This window comes from Colletotrichum navitas, assembly GCF_030913465.1.
Source record: "Colletotrichum navitas strain CBS 125086 chromosome Unknown LY79scaffold_3, whole genome shotgun sequence".
Taxonomy (NCBI): Eukaryota; Fungi; Ascomycota; class Sordariomycetes; order Glomerellales; family Glomerellaceae; genus Colletotrichum; species Colletotrichum navitas.
The window spans coordinates 564156-581963 of record NW_026850549.1 but is presented as its reverse complement, the minus strand read 5'-3'; the positions used below and the strand labels follow the sequence as shown (position 1 = coordinate 581963).

General features: G+C 55.9%; 6 protein-coding genes across 6 annotated transcripts; 3 read left to right on the top strand and 3 right to left on the bottom strand.

Moving 5' to 3' along the window:
- Positions 1-6231: 6231 nt before the first annotated feature.
- On the top strand, positions 6232-7270 carry LY79DRAFT_205691 (uncharacterized protein). Its single transcript, XM_060551498.1, has 2 exons — positions 6232-6886; positions 6949-7270. Exons 1-2 carry the CDS (start codon positions 6501-6503, stop codon positions 7148-7150), a joined length of 588 nt encoding a protein of 195 aa, XP_060419692.1. The 5' UTR covers positions 6232-6500; the 3' UTR covers positions 7151-7270.
- A 632-nt stretch (positions 7271-7902) lies between these two features.
- Positions 7903-8862, bottom strand: LY79DRAFT_205672 (uncharacterized protein). Its single transcript, XM_060551497.1, has one exon. It carries the CDS (start codon positions 8632-8634, stop codon positions 8080-8082), a length of 555 nt encoding a protein of 184 aa, XP_060419691.1. The 5' UTR covers positions 8635-8862; the 3' UTR covers positions 7903-8079.
- A 229-nt stretch (positions 8863-9091) lies between these two features.
- On the bottom strand, positions 9092-12595 carry LY79DRAFT_665581 (uncharacterized protein; the record flags this gene model as incomplete). Its single annotated transcript, XM_060563089.1, has 5 exons — positions 9092-10516; positions 10568-11915; positions 11971-12281; positions 12341-12445; positions 12515-12595. The coding sequence occupies 5 exons, from the start codon at positions 12593-12595 to the stop codon at positions 9092-9094; spliced, it is 3270 nt and encodes a 1089-aa protein (XP_060419690.1).
- Positions 12596-13162: 567 nt separating this feature from the next.
- Positions 13163-15366, top strand: LY79DRAFT_536649 (PIG-X). The gene is made up of 3 exons (XM_060556620.1): positions 13163-13811; positions 13863-13923; positions 13982-15366. The coding sequence occupies exons 1-3, from the start codon at positions 13516-13518 to the stop codon at positions 15146-15148; spliced, it is 1524 nt and encodes a 507-aa protein (XP_060419689.1). The 5' UTR covers positions 13163-13515; the 3' UTR covers positions 15149-15366.
- LY79DRAFT_646339 (2OG-Fe(II) oxygenase family oxidoreductase) lies at positions 15358-16719 on the top strand. The gene is made up of 2 exons (XM_060562461.1): positions 15358-15783; positions 15965-16719. Exons 1-2 carry the CDS (start codon positions 15503-15505, stop codon positions 16590-16592), a joined length of 909 nt encoding a protein of 302 aa, XP_060419688.1. The 5' UTR covers positions 15358-15502; the 3' UTR covers positions 16593-16719.
- LY79DRAFT_665578 (uncharacterized protein) lies at positions 16681-17298 on the bottom strand (the record flags this gene model as incomplete). Its single annotated transcript, XM_060563088.1, has 1 exon — positions 16681-17298. One exon carries the CDS (start codon positions 17296-17298, stop codon positions 16681-16683), a length of 618 nt encoding a protein of 205 aa, XP_060419687.1.
- Positions 17299-17808: the final 510 nt, after the last annotated feature.

Sequence of the window (17808 nt, the reverse complement as noted above, 5' to 3'; positions counted from 1 at the left end):
CCGAGCCTGCAGGAGACGCCTTGTACGAGGTAGATAGATGGATAGCCTGGCAAGACTGCCATGCTATGCCATGCATGCACTGAAAATGGCGCTGGAGTGCGTGCAAGTGTGTCGAACCCCTCCCCGTGTCTGGCTTCTCTTTCCCTTCCCCATGACATTTGATCGTGACCTTGGCCTTTGAGCCTGTAGGAAAGCGGTATATGTGGCCTGTTTCACTTTCCATCTCGATAATGGTTCCGATTAATAAACGGATTCCTGCAAGCGAAAGCAATCAATTGGAAGGCACAGGTTGATGCACTCGGTGTGCGAATGCGATTGCGAATGGAAGGTGCAGGCCAAGCCACATGTAACCCTACACTAGCCACCACACCACTTCCCACACCAACTCACTGTACCCGTCCAAAGTACCTAGGTTCCTACCTGCCGTGGGTATCCGTCACAGTGGGTGTAAAGTCTGTACGCACCCACCGCAACCCATCAGAATACCCGCTGGCGGCATCTCTTCTATCGGAAGAAACTCCTTCCTCAACCCCTTCTCCAATTGGCTCCCAATCCGCAGCCGCAGACACGGGGCGGGCACGTTCTTTTCCGATCCAGGCGTCTTATTTGCCGGCCCATTCACACACGCCTCTTCACCGGTGCCATAGAACCGGACTTGACAACTGCTGCGAACATCCGCCAACGACTGCCTGTCTCCGATGTGAAATATGATCAAACCTGGAGGTAATAACAAGCGGCCCAGCTTCACTGATGCTATGCTATGCCACGCCTGCCCTTCACTACCCGGATCTGGACTACACTCGCACACATAGATGCTGCATCAACCTACGCTGACGCCGTCACACCACTGTTCAGGGCAAGCCGCGCTCGCCTACGCGGCTGAACCTTGGACGTCGGATATAACACGATACCCCTTGACAGATGGGCGAGTGCCCTGTCCCAGCTGTCTGTACGATGTACCGATGAGCCCGCGCCTGTTTTGCGCATACGCTGGCTGCGTCGACCGACCGTTCAATCGCGGCTTCGTTCCGGTCCACGCACAGGGCGAATTGATTGCCCAGTGCCGTTTCGAATTCTGGCCAGGCTTGTTGATGGGCGCCACGAATTCACCACCCTCGAGCACCGAAGCAGACCAGAAGAACTCTCCTCCGGTTCTTTTGGGATTGCCCGCCCGGCCATCTATACATATCCAAGTTTGGACGCCACCGGCTGCGCGTTGACACAAAGAAGGCCTTATATTGGCTGGCATCCGGTACCCGAGCCCTACCGAGAAAACGTCGCTGAGCCTTCCAAGTACGACGTCGAACGTCCAGTGCTCCCTCCTTCTTAGAGGAAACCATCAATCTGACCACCGAAGCTGAATATCTTCGCCTCTCGGCATCAAACCAGATGATGGAATTTTCTTTCATCTGCCCACGCCCCCTTCTTTGAAGTAGTTCGATCAATTTCGCTGAGCGCCAGCCACCCGTCGATCCCAGCACCAATAATCGGCAATCCACCCATCGCAGCACGTTCCCATTGCCCTGTGCGCCAACAGGCTACAGCGCATGCCCACTCGTACATACATAGTGGGCTGCCCAGGATGATCTTGCCAAAGGCTTTACTGCGTCGCTGGCTGTCGGGGCCCGAGATGCGTGCCCTATACTGTAACCGCTTGCTTCGGTCAGCACGGCCTCCCATTGGCCACTGCCATTGTTAGGCAAACTGCGCAGCGAAGTGCTGCTGTTTCTTTGGACCACGTCCGAATCCCCTCAGCTCCCTCGCTTCGCGGACGCACCTAAACGCATTATGAATCGCTTGACACTACACTGCAGAGATCACAACCGGCTGCCGTCCGGAATTCGATCTTGCTTCACGCCTGCACATCCCCCCGCGCCGAGTGTCACTCTAGAGTCTTGCTTGCCGTCTTTGCAAGTACCCTTGTCAACATTCCGGTATCGTACCGGGATGTGGTGGCCTCACCATCTTCACTGCGGACCCCTCTCCTTGCCATCCAAGTGTTAAAGGGGGGGGGGGGGGGGCTGCCGTGGAGTCCGTCTCGCTGTACCCATATCGTTCAGGTCTGACCACCGCCATCTACAAGGACCGATATGGAACACTGTCACTCAACGATGTGACCCTAAAAATACACTGTACCTGTACCACAAGAAGTATGGCTCTGAATTGCTGCGGAGGGCGTTCACAATTTGGCGCTCGCCGGCCCCTAGAGTAGCCGGCCCCTCCAAGGTTCAGGTTGCTGTCAGGCACAGCTGTCTGTGAAAACCTTGGACCTTGAGCCCCGAGCATGTCACGAGGTTGTTTACATCGTTCTGTCGAGGCGACCGAAATAGACGTTTCACCAGTTAGCCTGGCCGAACGGACCCAAACATCGCGTGGTCAGAGTCTGTTCGCCTCAACGCCGCATGTTTCAACGATTTGATCAACTGGCTGCAAGCTCACTTCGTCTGTTTGCATTGAAGCTCAAGTGGTGCTCTACTAGGATGCCGGCGTGCGGCGTAGCCATCCACTAGGCCGACATTTCCTCGCTCAATCGCCAGAAACACGCACTGATGAGCCGTATCTGTCTGTTGGGCGGCATGCCCGGCCTAACGTTGCGAGAAGGATCGTCGAGGTAGGGATTGAGATACCACCTCCGTCGTGTGCCCAACACATGGCACCGTGCTTACATTCGACATCTCCACGCCTCAGTGTTGGAAAAAGAAACGGGATGTCGTTTCCTTGACGAAAAAGCCAGGCTTGTTCATTCTGCCAGATCGTTGGGTGACCCACTCTGCCGCATGAGCAATGGACAGATTCGCAAAAATGACCAAGTCAAGAAAGGATTACCGGTCGTGAGGGTTCCATTCAAATGGATCCCCATTGTTAAGAACAGGGGATGACAAAGAGGGACCGACAGTCTATTGATGAGACGGCAGAGCCCGCCAACCAGGATCTTTACAGGGATTCCTTGCTGCTGTACCTATCCGTAGGACGGGACCCAATTGTGTCTTTCCTACTCCGCGTTCCACTTCGACTCGGAGCCGGCTTCATCATTTACTACCTCGAGTGAAATGACAGACGTTTGAACATCAGCTCATTTATCAGCTGGATCGGCGGGATAACGAGGCCCCTCATACGGAGCTGTGCACCATGTTACACACATGACCCAAGCGTGGGGCAAAATGACTTCAGCGGGAGAAATTCTACCGTTCTCGGGATTCCATCATTCGAAGACCCAGCGCCGTATCCCGTACATTACCGTGGGGGGACGAACCTCCGCTTCAACTCCTACCCCAATCTCCCGACGAGCTGAACCGGACCAGTCAACCGCAGCCAGATCGAGAATCTTGCAGCAGCGATCCCCCATCACCTGTCATAATTTGGAATGAGCCGCATGCCCCGGGGCTTGTCGCCTCGTGTTATAGTCTTGGCGCCCCGCCCGTCCAGGTTTGAGTCAGTTGCCTGTGTTTTGTTGGTTGACTTGAGTATCCGTATTGTCTGACAACAGTCACACTGTCATGTCCTGTGGTGCTCAAGAGGAGACTACTCGGACTTCTGGTTAACGGAGATATGACTGCCAAAAGGCGTTTGATCAACGCGCTGCCTTCCACCAGAACCGACTCGGCGGTTCTTCACGGCACGAGTTACTCAGATGGTCGGACAAGATGTAAAGCCAGAGATTGTGAAGCAGCATACCGCAAGCATGCCGGCGTGTCACCGAGACTCGTGTTATGACATATTGTCTGGCAGCAGTTCACCTACGTTGCACACAGTCCGTGACGCCCTCATTCTACGAAAGGATTAAGTTTGCATTACTTTGTACGCAATATAGCGGGATGTTCGGCCTGTGGCGGACTTATACATGCATATTCGTTCGCGTTGTTAGGCACCCCTCCCCACCCTCGGGTCGAACATGCAATGCCAATGGCCGGTGAACTCTGACTACTTGGGTTGTGCTGTGATGCGGCGTTCCGCGTATTCGGTCCACAAAATCGGGTCCCAATTCGCTGAGTTTGGCTGACTGCTCAATAGTTGCGGGTGCTCATCATTCTGTCATGTCACAGACATTGCTTTCCTCGTGACACATCTGGACGTATTTCCAGCTACCCCGAGGAGTTGGCGCACGAGACCGAGTAGTTACTTTTGCAAGCGCTCTCCGAGGATTATGTCGCAGGACGTTACAGACTCTAACGCCATCTACGACCGACATAGACAAGGTTGCTTCGTGCTTGGCTGTGGAACCTGCTCGACATCCCGTGGCTCATCATGCATGGGAGACTTGGAGACATACAAGCCCGTGATGATGGGAAGTCGAGTGGCCATGGCCAGAAACATTATCCCGATGCTCCTTCCCCTATCCGTGATGCAGAGCTTTCGTGGTCAAGGGCTCCGGATACATGTAGGCGACTTTTGCTCTTTGATGAATCCCGCTTTTCACATTGCAGCTCACTCACTCGGTGCCGGTGTACTCGATTGACGGACGAGTTTGACTAGGAAGCTCAAAAAGCTCAAGAGCCTACGTTGTGTGGTGGCAACAATATTGCAGAATACCAGGAACATTCTTGCCAATTATTTGAGTTTGCACGCTGGATACAGCGGCGGCATCAAAGCACGGCACGCCTGGTCTGCCCATTTATCGTACGAACTGCAAGCTTTCAAGTGAGGCTTGGCCCGCTTTGGATCACCTAAAGTACATGCAATCGAGACAAACCATGCTGTCCAACCATCCCATAGGTCTGGGAATTCAGTGGATACTTTACGACGGCTGTCATTGCTTGTGCGCCGTGAGCGAAGGCCGTGACAGTACTTTGTCCTCTGCGAGCCCAGATCGGGTCTTCGGGAGGCGATGGCCCTGGTCACGGCCCCGTGTATCGTGTCGCGCAAGCTGCTCCTTATTGAGTAACACAACCGCCCAAGGCGGCCGTGCCGGAAACAACCCTGTGCCGGCCTTTTGCTTGCTGGGAGCAAAGACAGGCATATCAGATGGAGATGCTGAGGCCCGCCTGCCATACGTGCACTCGCTCGTTTATTCGTAGTCGACTGCAACAGCGTCGCGCGGTCGGCAATGTCAGTTGATGCAGCCGCATTTTGCTCCGCACGTCAAGCACAAACTTTCGGGGTGACAGCAACGGTCGGCGTTAGCGTCACAGTGAAACACGGCGGCGTCATGGACAGCCTACAACGCCAATCTCTTCACCACCTACTGCGATTCGCGACTCTGTCAGGGTAACATGATGGCGAGCTGTCCTCCTCTCGTTTCCCCTCGCGCAAAGATTCCGAACTCGGCTCGATGTTCTCACAGGCCTGCCGAATCCGCACACACGGCACCCAGTCAGGTAGGCCCACGCCCAGACGGATAGGAGAACTGCAAAGACACACACAGAGTATCGGCAGATGCTGGGAACCCCGCCGAGAGCATCTAGAAGGACAGGCTGATGAGATATCTGGCCTCATTATGAAGTCATTGGTCTGCAACGCTGGGTATTTCGCGGGAAAACCCAGGCGAAGGCTCCAGTACCATCCCCCCAAGAGGTGCTTACTTAGGGGATCTGTCAAGTTTGACAGCCGCCAGGAAGCCACCAGATGCAACGCTGATGGATCGGACTAGGACGATTCGAGTGGAGTAGTGGCAAAGTGGTCAGGGGGGTTCGACGTCCAAAGATGCCCTCTGCCGACACCCTGTCCCCCGCCGGGTCCAAGGATCAGCCAGGCTGAGGGAGCAACCTTCATAACGCTGGGTGCAAAAATTGCGTGACCGGCAGGCATGGCGGAAGATTGGCTTCGCAGCCCCTGAGGCCGGAACATGGGGCTTGCCAGCATCTCATACACTCGCGACTTGTCTGCATTGTTTGTTTGTTTGTTTGTTTGAATGCTTACTTGTCACAACTTGTCGAGCGCCCTGCGGACGATGCCCACGGGCAACTCTGGGCTTCACGGCAGACCTCGTTCCGGAAGCCGTGCGCATTTGGCAGTCTTCTGGCATTGCTTCCGAACATCTGAAACTGAACAGGTAGGTCCGACCAGTGCCCGAAGAGCGACGTCTATTCCCCACTCGTTTGCATGGGTCTGACCCTGACCGGTTGACGATGATGGCTTGGCTACTGCCAATCCGACTTCAGGGGAGCCCTTGGAACTTTGGAAGAACAAGAAGGAGGGGGGTGGAACTGGGGGATATGGGAAGAGCGAGCCCCAACAACAGGGCCCAAGGTTCACTCCATCGTCATATCCTTTCGCCCTCCCACCCCTTGTCGCCTGAGCCCAGCCTTAACATGGTCCAAGCGCCCTGTCAAATCGCAAAGCAACCTTCATTTGGATCAAGAGCTACCCCCCCGGGCATGACAGGGGAGGTCCCAGCACCTGTCACGACTCCTGGGGGAACGAATCGCATTTCCTTCGCAAGCTCAGACTAAAGGTCGCGAGCTCCGACGACAGCGGAACATGACGCCGTCATAACCTTCGACGACAGCTTGTGGAAGGATGCCAGAAGACAAACTCTAGAGAGATTGGATCAGTCGAAGCGCATGTCGCGCACAGCAGAGTTCTACCGCAGAAGCCTCAAGCCGGACCGGCCATGTTTCTCAACCCTAGGTCGGGTCACTGGTCTTCTGATTCGTCGCCTCCTTCCTTCGAGTTCTCGTCGTAATGGTTGTGTCGTGCATATCCACAACCCGCTGTCAAGCCACTCCTCTCTGCCCATAATCGAGTTACCGTCCACCGCTGAATCAAACCCCCCTGGCCCCCTCCCCCTTTCTTCCTCGTCGTCAGCAGATATCAACAGAGATAAGCCCTTTTTGCTTTTCTTTTTCTTTCTTTTTTTTTCTTTTTTCTTTTCCCACTCTCTTTTGCCTCCTTTTAGCCGGGATTGTCCGGCAATGCACATACATATACCTAGTACACGATCTCGCCTGTCGGATCACCCCACCCCCACCCCCACCATCCGATTCAGAATTTGGATTTGGCACCCAGGAGGGGGTCGGGTCGAGGGCCCCGACATGTCACATCTGCCAGCCAGTCGCATCTTGTCGATTCGACTTTGACAGCAGCCGTTGGACGACACAGACTCCGCCACCCTGCGCACCTGCCGCCAAAGAAGAAACATCAGCCCGCGCCCGCAAAGAAACGGCACGGGTCTGTTTGCTGTTCTGGACGACACTTGCGAGTCTTGAAGTGAAGCTTGTTACAGGACAAGCCAATCTTACTTGGCCTTCCCGTTTCGTCGGCTCTCAATTGCCTCACTCTGTACAGCCTACCTGTCAGTTCTAGACGTTTCTTGACATCGAACCGGGGATTCTGTTTTCGTCTTCCATCATCGGGGTTTGTCATCCTTCGTTCCCAGGGCTGTCTTCGTCGGCGTGCGCACCAGATTGGCCAGTCGAGGCTTTCTGACAGCTCTGCAAGAACCTACTAGGAGGAACAGAGGCACACGCATGTCTGCTCTCGGCTCTCTTCTGCGTTGGCGTGCCTGCAAGCCAGAGGTGCCGGGCGTCCGTCCTTGCTATGCGTTGATACCAACAAAAGGGGCTGGAAATGTCCGCACCATGGCCGGGCACACACCAATACATGCTGGCAACATCAGGCCAGCCGCCAGCCGATTAACTCGGCCGGCCATTATTCGTACTGGGACGATGTTGAGGCTGAAGTGCCGTGTGTTTACACACATCTTCGGATCAGAGATCCAGGACCGAGGGCACTCGGGCGGCCCGTAACGACCAACCCACCGGCCTGGCGTTGCTCGCCACCTGTTCATGATCGACCGCTGCCGCTGCCGCAACCTGGCAAAGTCTCTGCGGATTACGGTTTATGATTTGCGATCTACAGTCTCCCGTCCATTGACACAACAGTGACGGTGTGGGTGTGCTAGTATCCAGTCATAAGAGGGATATGCCCTGTCTGCATGGCTTCTTGAATCTGTCCGTGTCTACTGTGCCTGCTGTGCATGGTGATATGCCTCAAGAGCAAAGCAAAAACCTTGTTCGGAGTGGGTGACGCGACACCCGGGCTTCCGGATTCAAGGGCAAAGAAACTCGTCAAGCGCGGAAGTGGAAAAGGAGGGGGCAAGAGGGGGGGGGGGGGGCCGAGGCCATGCGGAAATCCAAATCATCAAGAGCGACATTTGCACTCAACATGCTTCGTTCGAGACGAACGGGCACCAAACGCCCCGTGTCGTTGACCAGTGTGTCCCTGCCTCATGGCTTTGATGGATCTGCTTGGCAAACGGCCCTCCCTCGCTAGGGACGGAAACATCTGAAAAAGGGGGCGACAGGATAAAAGTGGGAGGGAATAATAACCCTCAACCCTTCCCCCCCCCCCCCGTTGCGAGTCCGCCCCGGCGCTCACGGCGGTACGCTTACCACATGGGGGCGCAGTTCGTGAGTTCCTCTCGCAGAAGGGCAGGCAAGAACGTTGTTTGCCTGTCCACATCCCCCAACAAGTATGCAACCCCTCTAACGTGGCAAGCCTAGCAAATAGGGAGAGGGGGGGCAGGGGGGAAGTATAGACTAACAAAACGAGGCATAGGACGCAGCTGGGCGAGGGATCGAAACGGGCAGCGAGAGAGGAACCAAAGCAGGGACCACACCACGTCCGCCGTATACAGTTTTTTTTTCTTTTCTTCCTTTGGTAGCCCCATGTAGCTCGGGATACCGTAGCATACATACCTCGACATAGATTGCTTCCGTCACTCGGACATCGCCATCCTCTTGCTATCCCCTTCTTGCAAACCCTTTTTTAGAGTGTGGTTTTGAATCATTGTGCCGTTCCAAGCCCGACGAGGACGGTCGAACCCTACAAGCGACCCGAACGGATCGAACCGAAGTATGCCAATGTGCTATAAATGCCACCCCTGCTCCCAAAACATCAATCGAAGAAGAGTCAGGCGACGTGAGAGGGGACGAATGGCCATCATGGTTGCCCCTTGCTCTCCGCCAGGTGCCTGGCCAGACCTCCCAGTCCGGTAAGGGATGGAATCAACGAAGGACAAGACAAAAAAAAAAGTTCCCACGAAGAAACGCCATTTGAGACGAATATGGGCGACGGGCCACAACCGTCGCATCATCCCTAAACAAGGCATTGGGTCCAGGCACAACGACGTCCTCCTCCCTTCTCGACAAAGTTATGCTCGCCGCAGAACCTTGTTGAAGAAACCGCCCCGGCCTTTCCTGGGTGTTTCATCTCTCAACGGGCCATCGACGGCGGCGGCGTCTCTCGTCCCGTCTTCCCCTCCGAATCCGGCGTGGTGATCCTGGCGGTGGTGATGAACCGGGTCTGGGGAGGCGGAGGGGTGGCCGTCCGCCTGCTGCCCCTCGCCCTTGGTGACCTTGACGTAAGAGTCGTCTGAAGCCGTCGAGACGGTCGCGGCCGAGTCAAAATATCCATGGAGGTCCTCGGCCCTAAGCTTCGAGAGTCCCATGCGGGGAGGGTTGGTGGTAGGTTTTGTGTCATGTCTAGGAAATGTGGCAGTAGAGGCCTCGACGACGGTCGCGTTGGCGAGTCTCCCCTGCCGGATGTAAAAGAGACCTCGATCGAGATACTCGACTAGCGGTGCCTTCGTGTCGGGACCAAAGGCTGCGGTGGTGCTGTCTCTGTCGCCATCCCGGTCCTTGTCTTCGTCGCCTCCAGCCCCAGCAGGATGGCCCGTAGACGAGCAGTGCCATCCCGTTGCTTTCGTTTGCCCTGACCATGCACCCTCTGGTTCTACTATTGATGCCTCGGTACCAGCGCCATGGGCGGCGGGTGATGCTTCGGCAGCCGTTCCGCCGCTATTGCCGTGGACATCTAGGATTTTGCGGTAGAGGAGGTCTGGGACGCGACAGCGGAACTCGGCTTCGAGATCTTGTTCATGCTGGCTCATGGCACGCGCGCGGTCCTGGCTGTTTGACTGGCTGGGGCCCGACGACGAGTTCACTCTGCCCTCGTCGTCTATCTGGGCCAGGAGCTTCTCGTATTGGGTTCTCCTCTCTACGTCATCCTCCCTTGACGACGTTAACGCTTGGTTGCTGGCCCGGATGAGGGCTTCCGCATGTGCTCTTGCCTCGTCCGTCATCTTGGACCCAGCGATGGATTTGCTGTAGGAGACGCTGAATTCCCTGTAATGACCCTTGAGAATGAAGCATCGGCCGGGCCAGCCCCAGCTCTTAAACTTCTCGTAGAGCACGTCGGCCACGGGACACTCCCACGGAGAGTCCACGGCGCGGGCGTAGAAGACCATGCAAACTGTTGACTGCCACTCTCCGAACTTTTGTCTGCTTTCGCGGTCCAAGAAGGCGCGCTCAATCACGTCGAACGAGGCATCCTGGACAAGCCACAGAGGAGCACGAAGGTTGATGGCGCCCCTGATGTGAGATTTTTCATAGTCTACTGGTGGTCTGAGGTCGATCAGTAGTGTCCTGCCGGGAGGCAGAATCTCAATGATCTTGTTGAGATGATGGGGCAGTATCATCCGAGCTCCTTGGGTTGCCGCTGGAACTAGATCATCCATCTTGAGCTTCTGGAATTGCCGAGAGACGATATCTCTCTCTCGCCGATGATGGAACCAGGCCTGTGACAGTCAGTGACGAGCTCTCCCGTTGTGAGTGTTGGATTTACCTACGTCGACATGCCATAGTTCGATACCCAGATTGGAGGCGACGAAGTTCTTCTGCTCGTCGTTGGGCAAAGGTTCCTGCCGGTAGTATTGCTGGAGCAGCGTCTCGACGTGCTGCGAGAACCTGGGCGGCTCAGGTATGTAGGGGAAGGCAGTCCTGCGGGCACTTCTCTGCTGATTAGGTATCATCGCCCTCGAAAAAGCCACCTTGGATGATGCCTGAGAGAAGGCGGCGGTTTGACGCTGGAGAGTGCTGAGCGAAGCTGCGTAATTGGCAGACGGCAGCGGCGTCGAGTGACCGCTAGTCGGAGACAAGGATGGCGATATTCCTGACGATCCTAGACCTGCGTGCTGTAATTTTACGTCCATTCCTGAAGCCAACTCGCTGCTCAAAGAGAAGGATCGTATATCAGCTGCTTGCTGGCCAAGAACTCTGCCTGTATCCGTCGGAGCATATGTGTATGTGCTGTCGGAAAAGAACGTATTCGTTGACGCAGAGTCAGCTTGTGTCCTGTCAAGCGCTGCGCGAGAGCCTCTGCTCGCTGGTACTTGGATTTCGGCCTCTTCTTTGAATGTCTTCTGGGCCACCAGGTTGTTCGACCGGATGAAGGCCACAAAAGAGGTGGCATGATCCTCAGGCAGGAGGTCCCATATCATAACCGGCATGGACACCAGGAGGAGTGTAGAGTGGCTTTTGAATACACCCTGGACCTTGACGTATTTGGCCATGGCCGGGAAGTTTGACAGCCACTGTTCCCATGCGTTGAGATCCAGTTGCTGATCATCCTCTAGCGCGAGCGAGATCATGACATGAGGTGTGTCCTCGTTCGGCTCGCCAGATATGGGGCCACTTGGACCACGCCCGCCAGTTACCCCCTCGGGGAACTCGTTCCCATCAGCAGTCGCTGGGATCTCCCGAGGGGGCGAAGGCGGCCGATTTCCGGCGGGGACGACTCGGGACAACTCGATGCTGGGTGCCTTGTGGTTAGAGGTCATCATGAAATGGACCGGGGTCGACCTGGCTTCGAAGAGCTTGCCGTTGATGGTGACAGGGCGTGGGTGCTTCAAGCGGGCGAGCACTTCGGCGTGTAGCATCGCCGCAGAGAAGGCGCGGAGGCGCCATTCCTGCATTACTTCGATCAGGGCGTTCGTGAAGGAGTAGCGACCTGGATCTGGGGCGATAGCATCCCAGCTTGAGGCAGAGATGGCCTCGGTGATGCTGTTGCCGTTGGGAAATGTTGCGCTTGCAGCGCCGGCGCAGCAGTCGAGGAGGATGAGAACGTCGGATGCCGAACGTTCTAACAATGTCTGAATGGCGGACCACTGAAGCCAAGGCGAGTCGGAATGCCGTGTTCTAACGACATTTGAGGACAAATAGCCCAATCTACGAGATGTTTGCAAACACTTACGCGCACCAGGTACTTTGCCTGGACTCGTCTATCCTGGCATGACCACCGTAGTAGATTAAAAAGAGCGTGTCCTGGGCCTCATGGTCCTTGATCAACTTTCCCACTTGCATCATGAGCTCCAGATGTGAGTTCTCAGACGGTATGGGGAAGATTTCAGTCTCATAGGCATAGTCCTCCCGGAGACACCTTTCCAAGTCCTCCAGCTCGGGCAGCACAAAAAGGTCATCGCAGCCCCAGTGGAGCAGCAGGGCTTGGACCTTCGTATACCGCTGTGAGGATCTCCCGCGATTAGGAAATGCTCTGTTGGCAGACTGGGATTGTGTTAGAAAGCGGCCGAGGCAGGCTTGGCCGGTGGTCCGCGGCGACTCACATGTTCCAAAGTCTGTGCGAAGCTGCCCAGATGCTTCACATGGTAGCTCACGCGGCTGACATCGTGGGTGGCGGTACGGGGCGCACCGTCGGAGTTGGATCCGTACTGGACAATACCAGCTTGTGAGTTTACTTGTACCCTGAGCGAATGCTGTGTCGAAACTCTTGCACTTACAGTCGAGTCGGCACTGCTCACGCTGTTCCCGTCGGCGGGTCGTCGCGACCGAATGGTCACGTACGGCTGGTGGTCGCCCATGTATGCGAATAACCCACGCTTCTCTGATGATTTATTCACCTGCCACGGAGTTTCCCCCAGATATGTATACCTGAGCGGTCAAGATGTCGCACAGTTCCAGCGCAATCTGTGGCGTGGAATGTGGTTCACTAGATAGAAAGTGTTGTTGAGATGCATATCGCGACAAGAGGGGAAACTAGGAGGGACGTGAGAGCCAGAAAGACTGCAGTCTCGGGAACGACGTCTGATGCATCACTAAGCAAGAACAACAAAACGTCTTCTGGCCTGGAAGAGAGGAAGTCGAGGAAAGACGTCGGCGGTGTTTTCTGACATTGGCGCCGTCCGTCTTGGTGGACAGAGGCTGGAGGCATCCCGCTTTGGTGGTGCAAACGAGTGTCGGTAGCCAAAGCGGTTTAGCGTCACTGAGGCCGGTTACCTAAAGGGGTCAAGCGCTTTGACCACGTGCTGTCTTGGCGTCTTATCTAATGTGGCTGATGCTTATCTAATCCGGCGTGTGTGGCTTATGCTCCGAAGATGACACGGACGGGAGGGAATACTTGGGCCATCTACAGTGCCTACTTACCTAGGTACCTAGGCCCCTGTGTATTCAAGCTTAGGTAGCTACTAAAGCCTACTGGAGCCGCAGCATCATGGCCACCGATCGGAGCTGCAGGCTTTCTGTGCTCCGCACTGAGCGAGGTGTCCTCAGCAACGCAACGGGTCCCCAACGTCGTTGTCGATGCTAATAGACCCATCCAAGCACATGCTGTTCGGTTCGCTCACGAATCACCCCTACACCATTCACGTCACCGAGGAGCCCACTTCCATCGACAGTAGTATTGCGGCTGCAGTCTTTTCATCGCAAACCATCACTCAAGTTTCCATATCGACCGGAAACCTGTTGCCGAGACCCTCGTCGAGCTGCACCTGACATTAGCAAGATGCGTCAGCGAATCACCTTCATCCACAAGCCAGGTGACGGCGTTCCACCCGAGTCTCTCGAGATCAGCGATGCCGGTGTCAAGGGCCCTGACATCTTGTCCGTCCGTGAAGAGAGAGTCACACTGGCTCTGGAGGAGCTCCCATCTGAGCTCTCCCAGCTTCTCAGTGAGAGTCACGAGCTGCACATCAGATGGGCTAGTCCTTGGGCCTATGACACTTTTGGACCCTTGGCTTCGAGGGTATCGCCGGGCCTTCACCTCTTTTATACCCCGAAGAGGGATGGGGAATGGGACGGGTAAATTGCCGTGAGATGCAGTGGGGATAGGGAGTGTTGACATGAGTGCAGAACGAAACTATGCCAAGAACTGAAGAACGCCTTTGGTGGCAGCGGCTGCTCATCGTCCGAGGTAACCCATCGTCATCTCACATCTGGCCGTACAATCCACCGTCTAACAGCCCATGCAGTCCTTCACAAGTCTTCCCCGTGACCGGTTCTCTCACTCGGCTGCTCTTCAATACTACCAACCGCTAGAGGACCTCGCCGCATTCACACAGTACACGGCCGAACAGCTCTGCTCGGCATCGGATACCGCCTGCAAATCCCGCGCCGAGGAGCTTAAGACAGCAGCCTCTCTCGATATATCCTACGACACAATCTCGCACGCTCTCAAACTCACGGCCCAGTGGCCTCACGGCAAGCATCGCGTCTCCGTCTCCTCGACGCCCAATCACCGAACCGAAGTCGGTATCCTCACCACCGACGCCACCCCAAACCCTGAGCCCCATGAGATCGGTATGAGCGGCGGCCTCACCGTCCTCGGTGAGCACAAGAAGCCGTCGTCCGTCCTCTTCAACGTGCCCGCCCGCCACCGCCTGCACGCGGACGCCTCGTCTCGCCCAAGCTCCTTCTACGCAAAGTTCCTCGAGCCGGCGGGCCTACACCCGACGCTGCAGCTCACGCTCACTTCTGCCAAGCCGCCAATCGAGGACGCATACTGCGCCGTCCATGCGCACCTGACGCTCCCAAAGACCGTCTTCGCCGACCGCTACCAGCTCGCCGATGACCTCTTCCTGCAATCCAAGAACCTCACAGCGCTGCGCTACTCCACCTCGCCCGTCGACCTCGAGGCGCCTGCCTACGCCACGAAGCCGTGGGGTTCCGGCGTCCTCCTTGAGCTCAGGCCGCCGGCGACAGAGAAGGACGAGGAGTGGACGGCCGAGGTGCCGCTGCACCTGCGCTACCTCGAGCCGGCCGCCGGCGGGTACACGGACGTCGAGGTGCCCTATCCAGCCGTGTTCTGGGCGTGCTCCTCCGAGGAGGGCACCAAGTTCCCGAGCAGCCCCTTCGAGAGGGTGAACTTGGGCTACGACGCATTGTTCGGGCCGCGGACGGTGTTTTGGCACGTCGATCCGCGGCCTGCTGCGGGATCGGTGGCCGAGGACGGCGGCCGGCTACTGAGCACCGTACGGGTGCCAGTCCTCGAGGCCGGGCAAGCCGAGTGGGTTCGGGTCGGGACGGCGGCCGCAGTGATGATGGGATTTGCGTGGGTTCTGTGGAGACTCATTGCGACTTATTCGAAGTCGGGGTACCGCAAGGGTGGGGGGACAGTCGACGAGAAGAAGAAGCAGTAGCGTTGACACACTCTTGTGTGGTTGACACGGGTCAGTAACAAGCCATTCTCGTTTCATTTAGGTAAAATGAGGATCATCTTGCCCTTTCCAAGTCTGCCAGTCCCACGCACAGTGTGCTGCGGCTTTGCACGGCGCGGATGTGGCGGAGACACCTATGTAACACCCACCAATACGCTAGCGGGTAAAATGTTTAAGTGAACGTCGTTTGATTATCCGTATTGCAAACCGTTCTTTGCTACCGAGTGAACTCGCTCCCTCTTTACTGAAGCTCGGTCCGTGTCCTTTGTGTGCGCGCGCACTCTCTCATAAACGAACGCCGGCCCTTTGCTCCATGAATACCTCCCGACCCCGACCATGATCTCCTACGTCGTAGGCCTCGTGGCGGTCCTTGTTTTCTTCGCTGACCCCATCGCCCGGCTCTTCTCTCCATCCGGGGCCGGCGGCCGAGGCCGGATTGTCCGTACGCCCCGGCCGCAGATGAACGAGTCGCTCCTCGCCATCGAGTATCCCAACGCCACGGCGTTGTCGTGCCCGCCTGACACGTACTCGGTGCGCATCTTCTCCAAAGAGCCGCTGGTGTTGTATATTGAGGGGTTCCTTAGCCCCGAGGAGAGGGTGCATTTGCTCGACATCAGGTAAGTTGGCTCACTCTGGATTTTTCTTCTTCTTTTTTTTTCTTTTTTTTCTTTTCTTCGTTCAACTCTCCCGTTGCTTTTCCTCCGACTTGCCATTGTGCTCCATCGCCTTTCTTCGCCCTCGTCTCTTTCTGCATTCGCACCCAAAGTGAAGCCGTCAAATGCTCACATACCCGTCCAGCCAACCCCTGTTTGAGCCGTCAACGATAACCCATGACGGCGCCGGTGTCCAACGCGACACCTCGATCCGCGAGTCCGAGGTTGCCATGGTCCCGCGCACCGACACGGTCCGCTGCGTCGAGGCCCGCGTCCGCGCGCTGCAGGGCTGGCGCGAGGAGCTCTGGGTCGAGAGGCTGCGGACCCAGCGCTATGTCGAGGGCGGGCACTACTCATATCACTTTGACTGGAGCGCGAACCGTGGCGGATGGGGGAGAGTGAGCAGCATGATGGCCTGGGTCGACGCGCGCGACGAGGACGGGACGCCTGGGACGGGCGGAGGCGAGGGCCTGGTCGGCGGTGGGACAGAGTTCCCGTTGTTGAGCGTCCCGGGAGTCAAGGAGAGGTGGTGTCGGTTCGTCGAATGTGGGGGTGTGAGAGAAGGGAATGACGGCGGTCAGAAGATGGGCGAAGGCGATGGAGAGGAGAAGGGGGTCGTGTTCAAGGCGGTCCCCGGAAACGCCGTCTTTTGGGAAAACTTTCGCGCCGATGGGAGCGGTGCTGGATACGACGAGACGTGGCACGCTGGTTTGCCCGTAAAGAAAGGCGTCAAGGTCGGTTTGAACATTTGGAGTACGGGACGGATAGATTAGGTTGGTGTTCTGGGCGGCCCCGTGTCTTTTGATCCATTCCAGCTTGACCACAGTTGAGATACGACATATGCTGTATTATAGGTAGATGCTACAACACTGATAAGTCATGTGAGCGTCGTGTACTCGGAACCTCCCTCTTCTTGCTGGCTATCGTATATGCGTGGTGTACGATAACTCGGGCCGCCTCGCTTGGTTTTATATCCGTGATGTTGAGCTCCAGCTCCAGCTCACCCCCGCATCGGAAAATCTCCTCGTTCTCCCGGACTATGCGCAGAATCTCCCCGTCGATCAATTCCGTGCTCCGTCTGCTCTCGTCGCCACTATCTTTGCCCTCGAGTCTCCGCAACTTCTCCTCAAGCTTACAATGCAGGATGATCGATATGAACGGCACGCCCCTCACCTCGGCCGCGCTCTGATAATCTTTCACGCCCGCACTTCCCTGAGCGCTAGACTCGCGCGAGTCTGTAAAGATGAAGGTCGTGTCTTCCAACTCGGGGCGCGTGGCGACGGCATGTAGAGCACGCCTTCGGAACTCTGCTCTTAACTCGTCGTACGCTTCAGACCGTCGGTCAAGCATAGCGGCTACAGGGTCTATCACCAAGTGGTTGTGGAACACCCCACTCTCTTGAATGAGATTGCATACATCTTTGGCTACGGTAAGCTTGCCGACACCAGGGAATCCGTTGATGTAAATGAAGAAGGGCATTGCGTAATGTCGAAGCGTTGCTAAAAGGATTGATACATCAATTAGGCTTTCTCCGTTCTCTTGTGCCGAGTTCCCTTATCCAAACAGCCTTCAGCCGTACTATGGGCCATTCGTCATTGAGTCAGATCAAAGCTCTGAGTGATAGTCCCTTGAGTAGAGCCAACCTACCTATTTCAGTAGTAAGTCTTTACATCTTCGTATCACTGGACTAAACCAAATAGCAATCATTTATCGACCCTACTACAACCATGTATTCTTGGTCAATCATTAATCATCTGCTACAAGGTCGTATCTTACGAAGAATGCGTAACAGTTGTCGTTTCAAATTTGAATAATGTTCAAAGTCACGTAATGGGTCTGAATAGGCGTGTCTCTCTTATCATTGGAAAGCAAATGCTGTCAAATGCTGTCAAATGCTGTCAAGCGCTGTCAAACATACAGTTGCTGAAGTTTATTCACAAAGGATGATCGTAACATTGATGCAGATAACGCGTTCATTCAGTAATTGTT

Bases quoted from the DNA above. Each gene is read 5' to 3' on its own strand.
- LY79DRAFT_205691 (XM_060551498.1), top strand. From the start codon at position 6,501: ATGTCGCGCACAGCAGAGTTCTACCGCAGAAGCCTCAAGCCGGACCGG. The intron at 6,887-6,948 runs GTCGGATCACCC...GGCACCCAGGAG, and splicing joins CCTAGTACACGATCTCGCCT to GGGGTCGGGTCGAGGGCCCC.
- LY79DRAFT_536649 (XM_060556620.1), top strand. From the start codon at position 13,516: ATGCGTCAGCGAATCACCTTCATCCACAAGCCAGGTGACGGCGTTCCA. The intron at 13,812-13,862 runs GTAAATTGCCGT...ACATGAGTGCAG, and splicing joins AGGGATGGGGAATGGGACGG to AACGAAACTATGCCAAGAAC. The intron at 13,924-13,981 runs GTAACCCATCGT...CAGCCCATGCAG, and splicing joins GCGGCTGCTCATCGTCCGAG to TCCTTCACAAGTCTTCCCCG.
- LY79DRAFT_646339 (XM_060562461.1), top strand. From the start codon at position 15,503: ATGATCTCCTACGTCGTAGGCCTCGTGGCGGTCCTTGTTTTCTTCGCT. The intron at 15,784-15,964 runs GTAAGTTGGCTC...ATACCCGTCCAG, and splicing joins GTGCATTTGCTCGACATCAG to CCAACCCCTGTTTGAGCCGT.
- LY79DRAFT_205672 (XM_060551497.1), bottom strand. From the start codon at position 8,634: ATGTATGCTACGGTATCCCGAGCTACATGGGGCTACCAAAGGAAGAAA.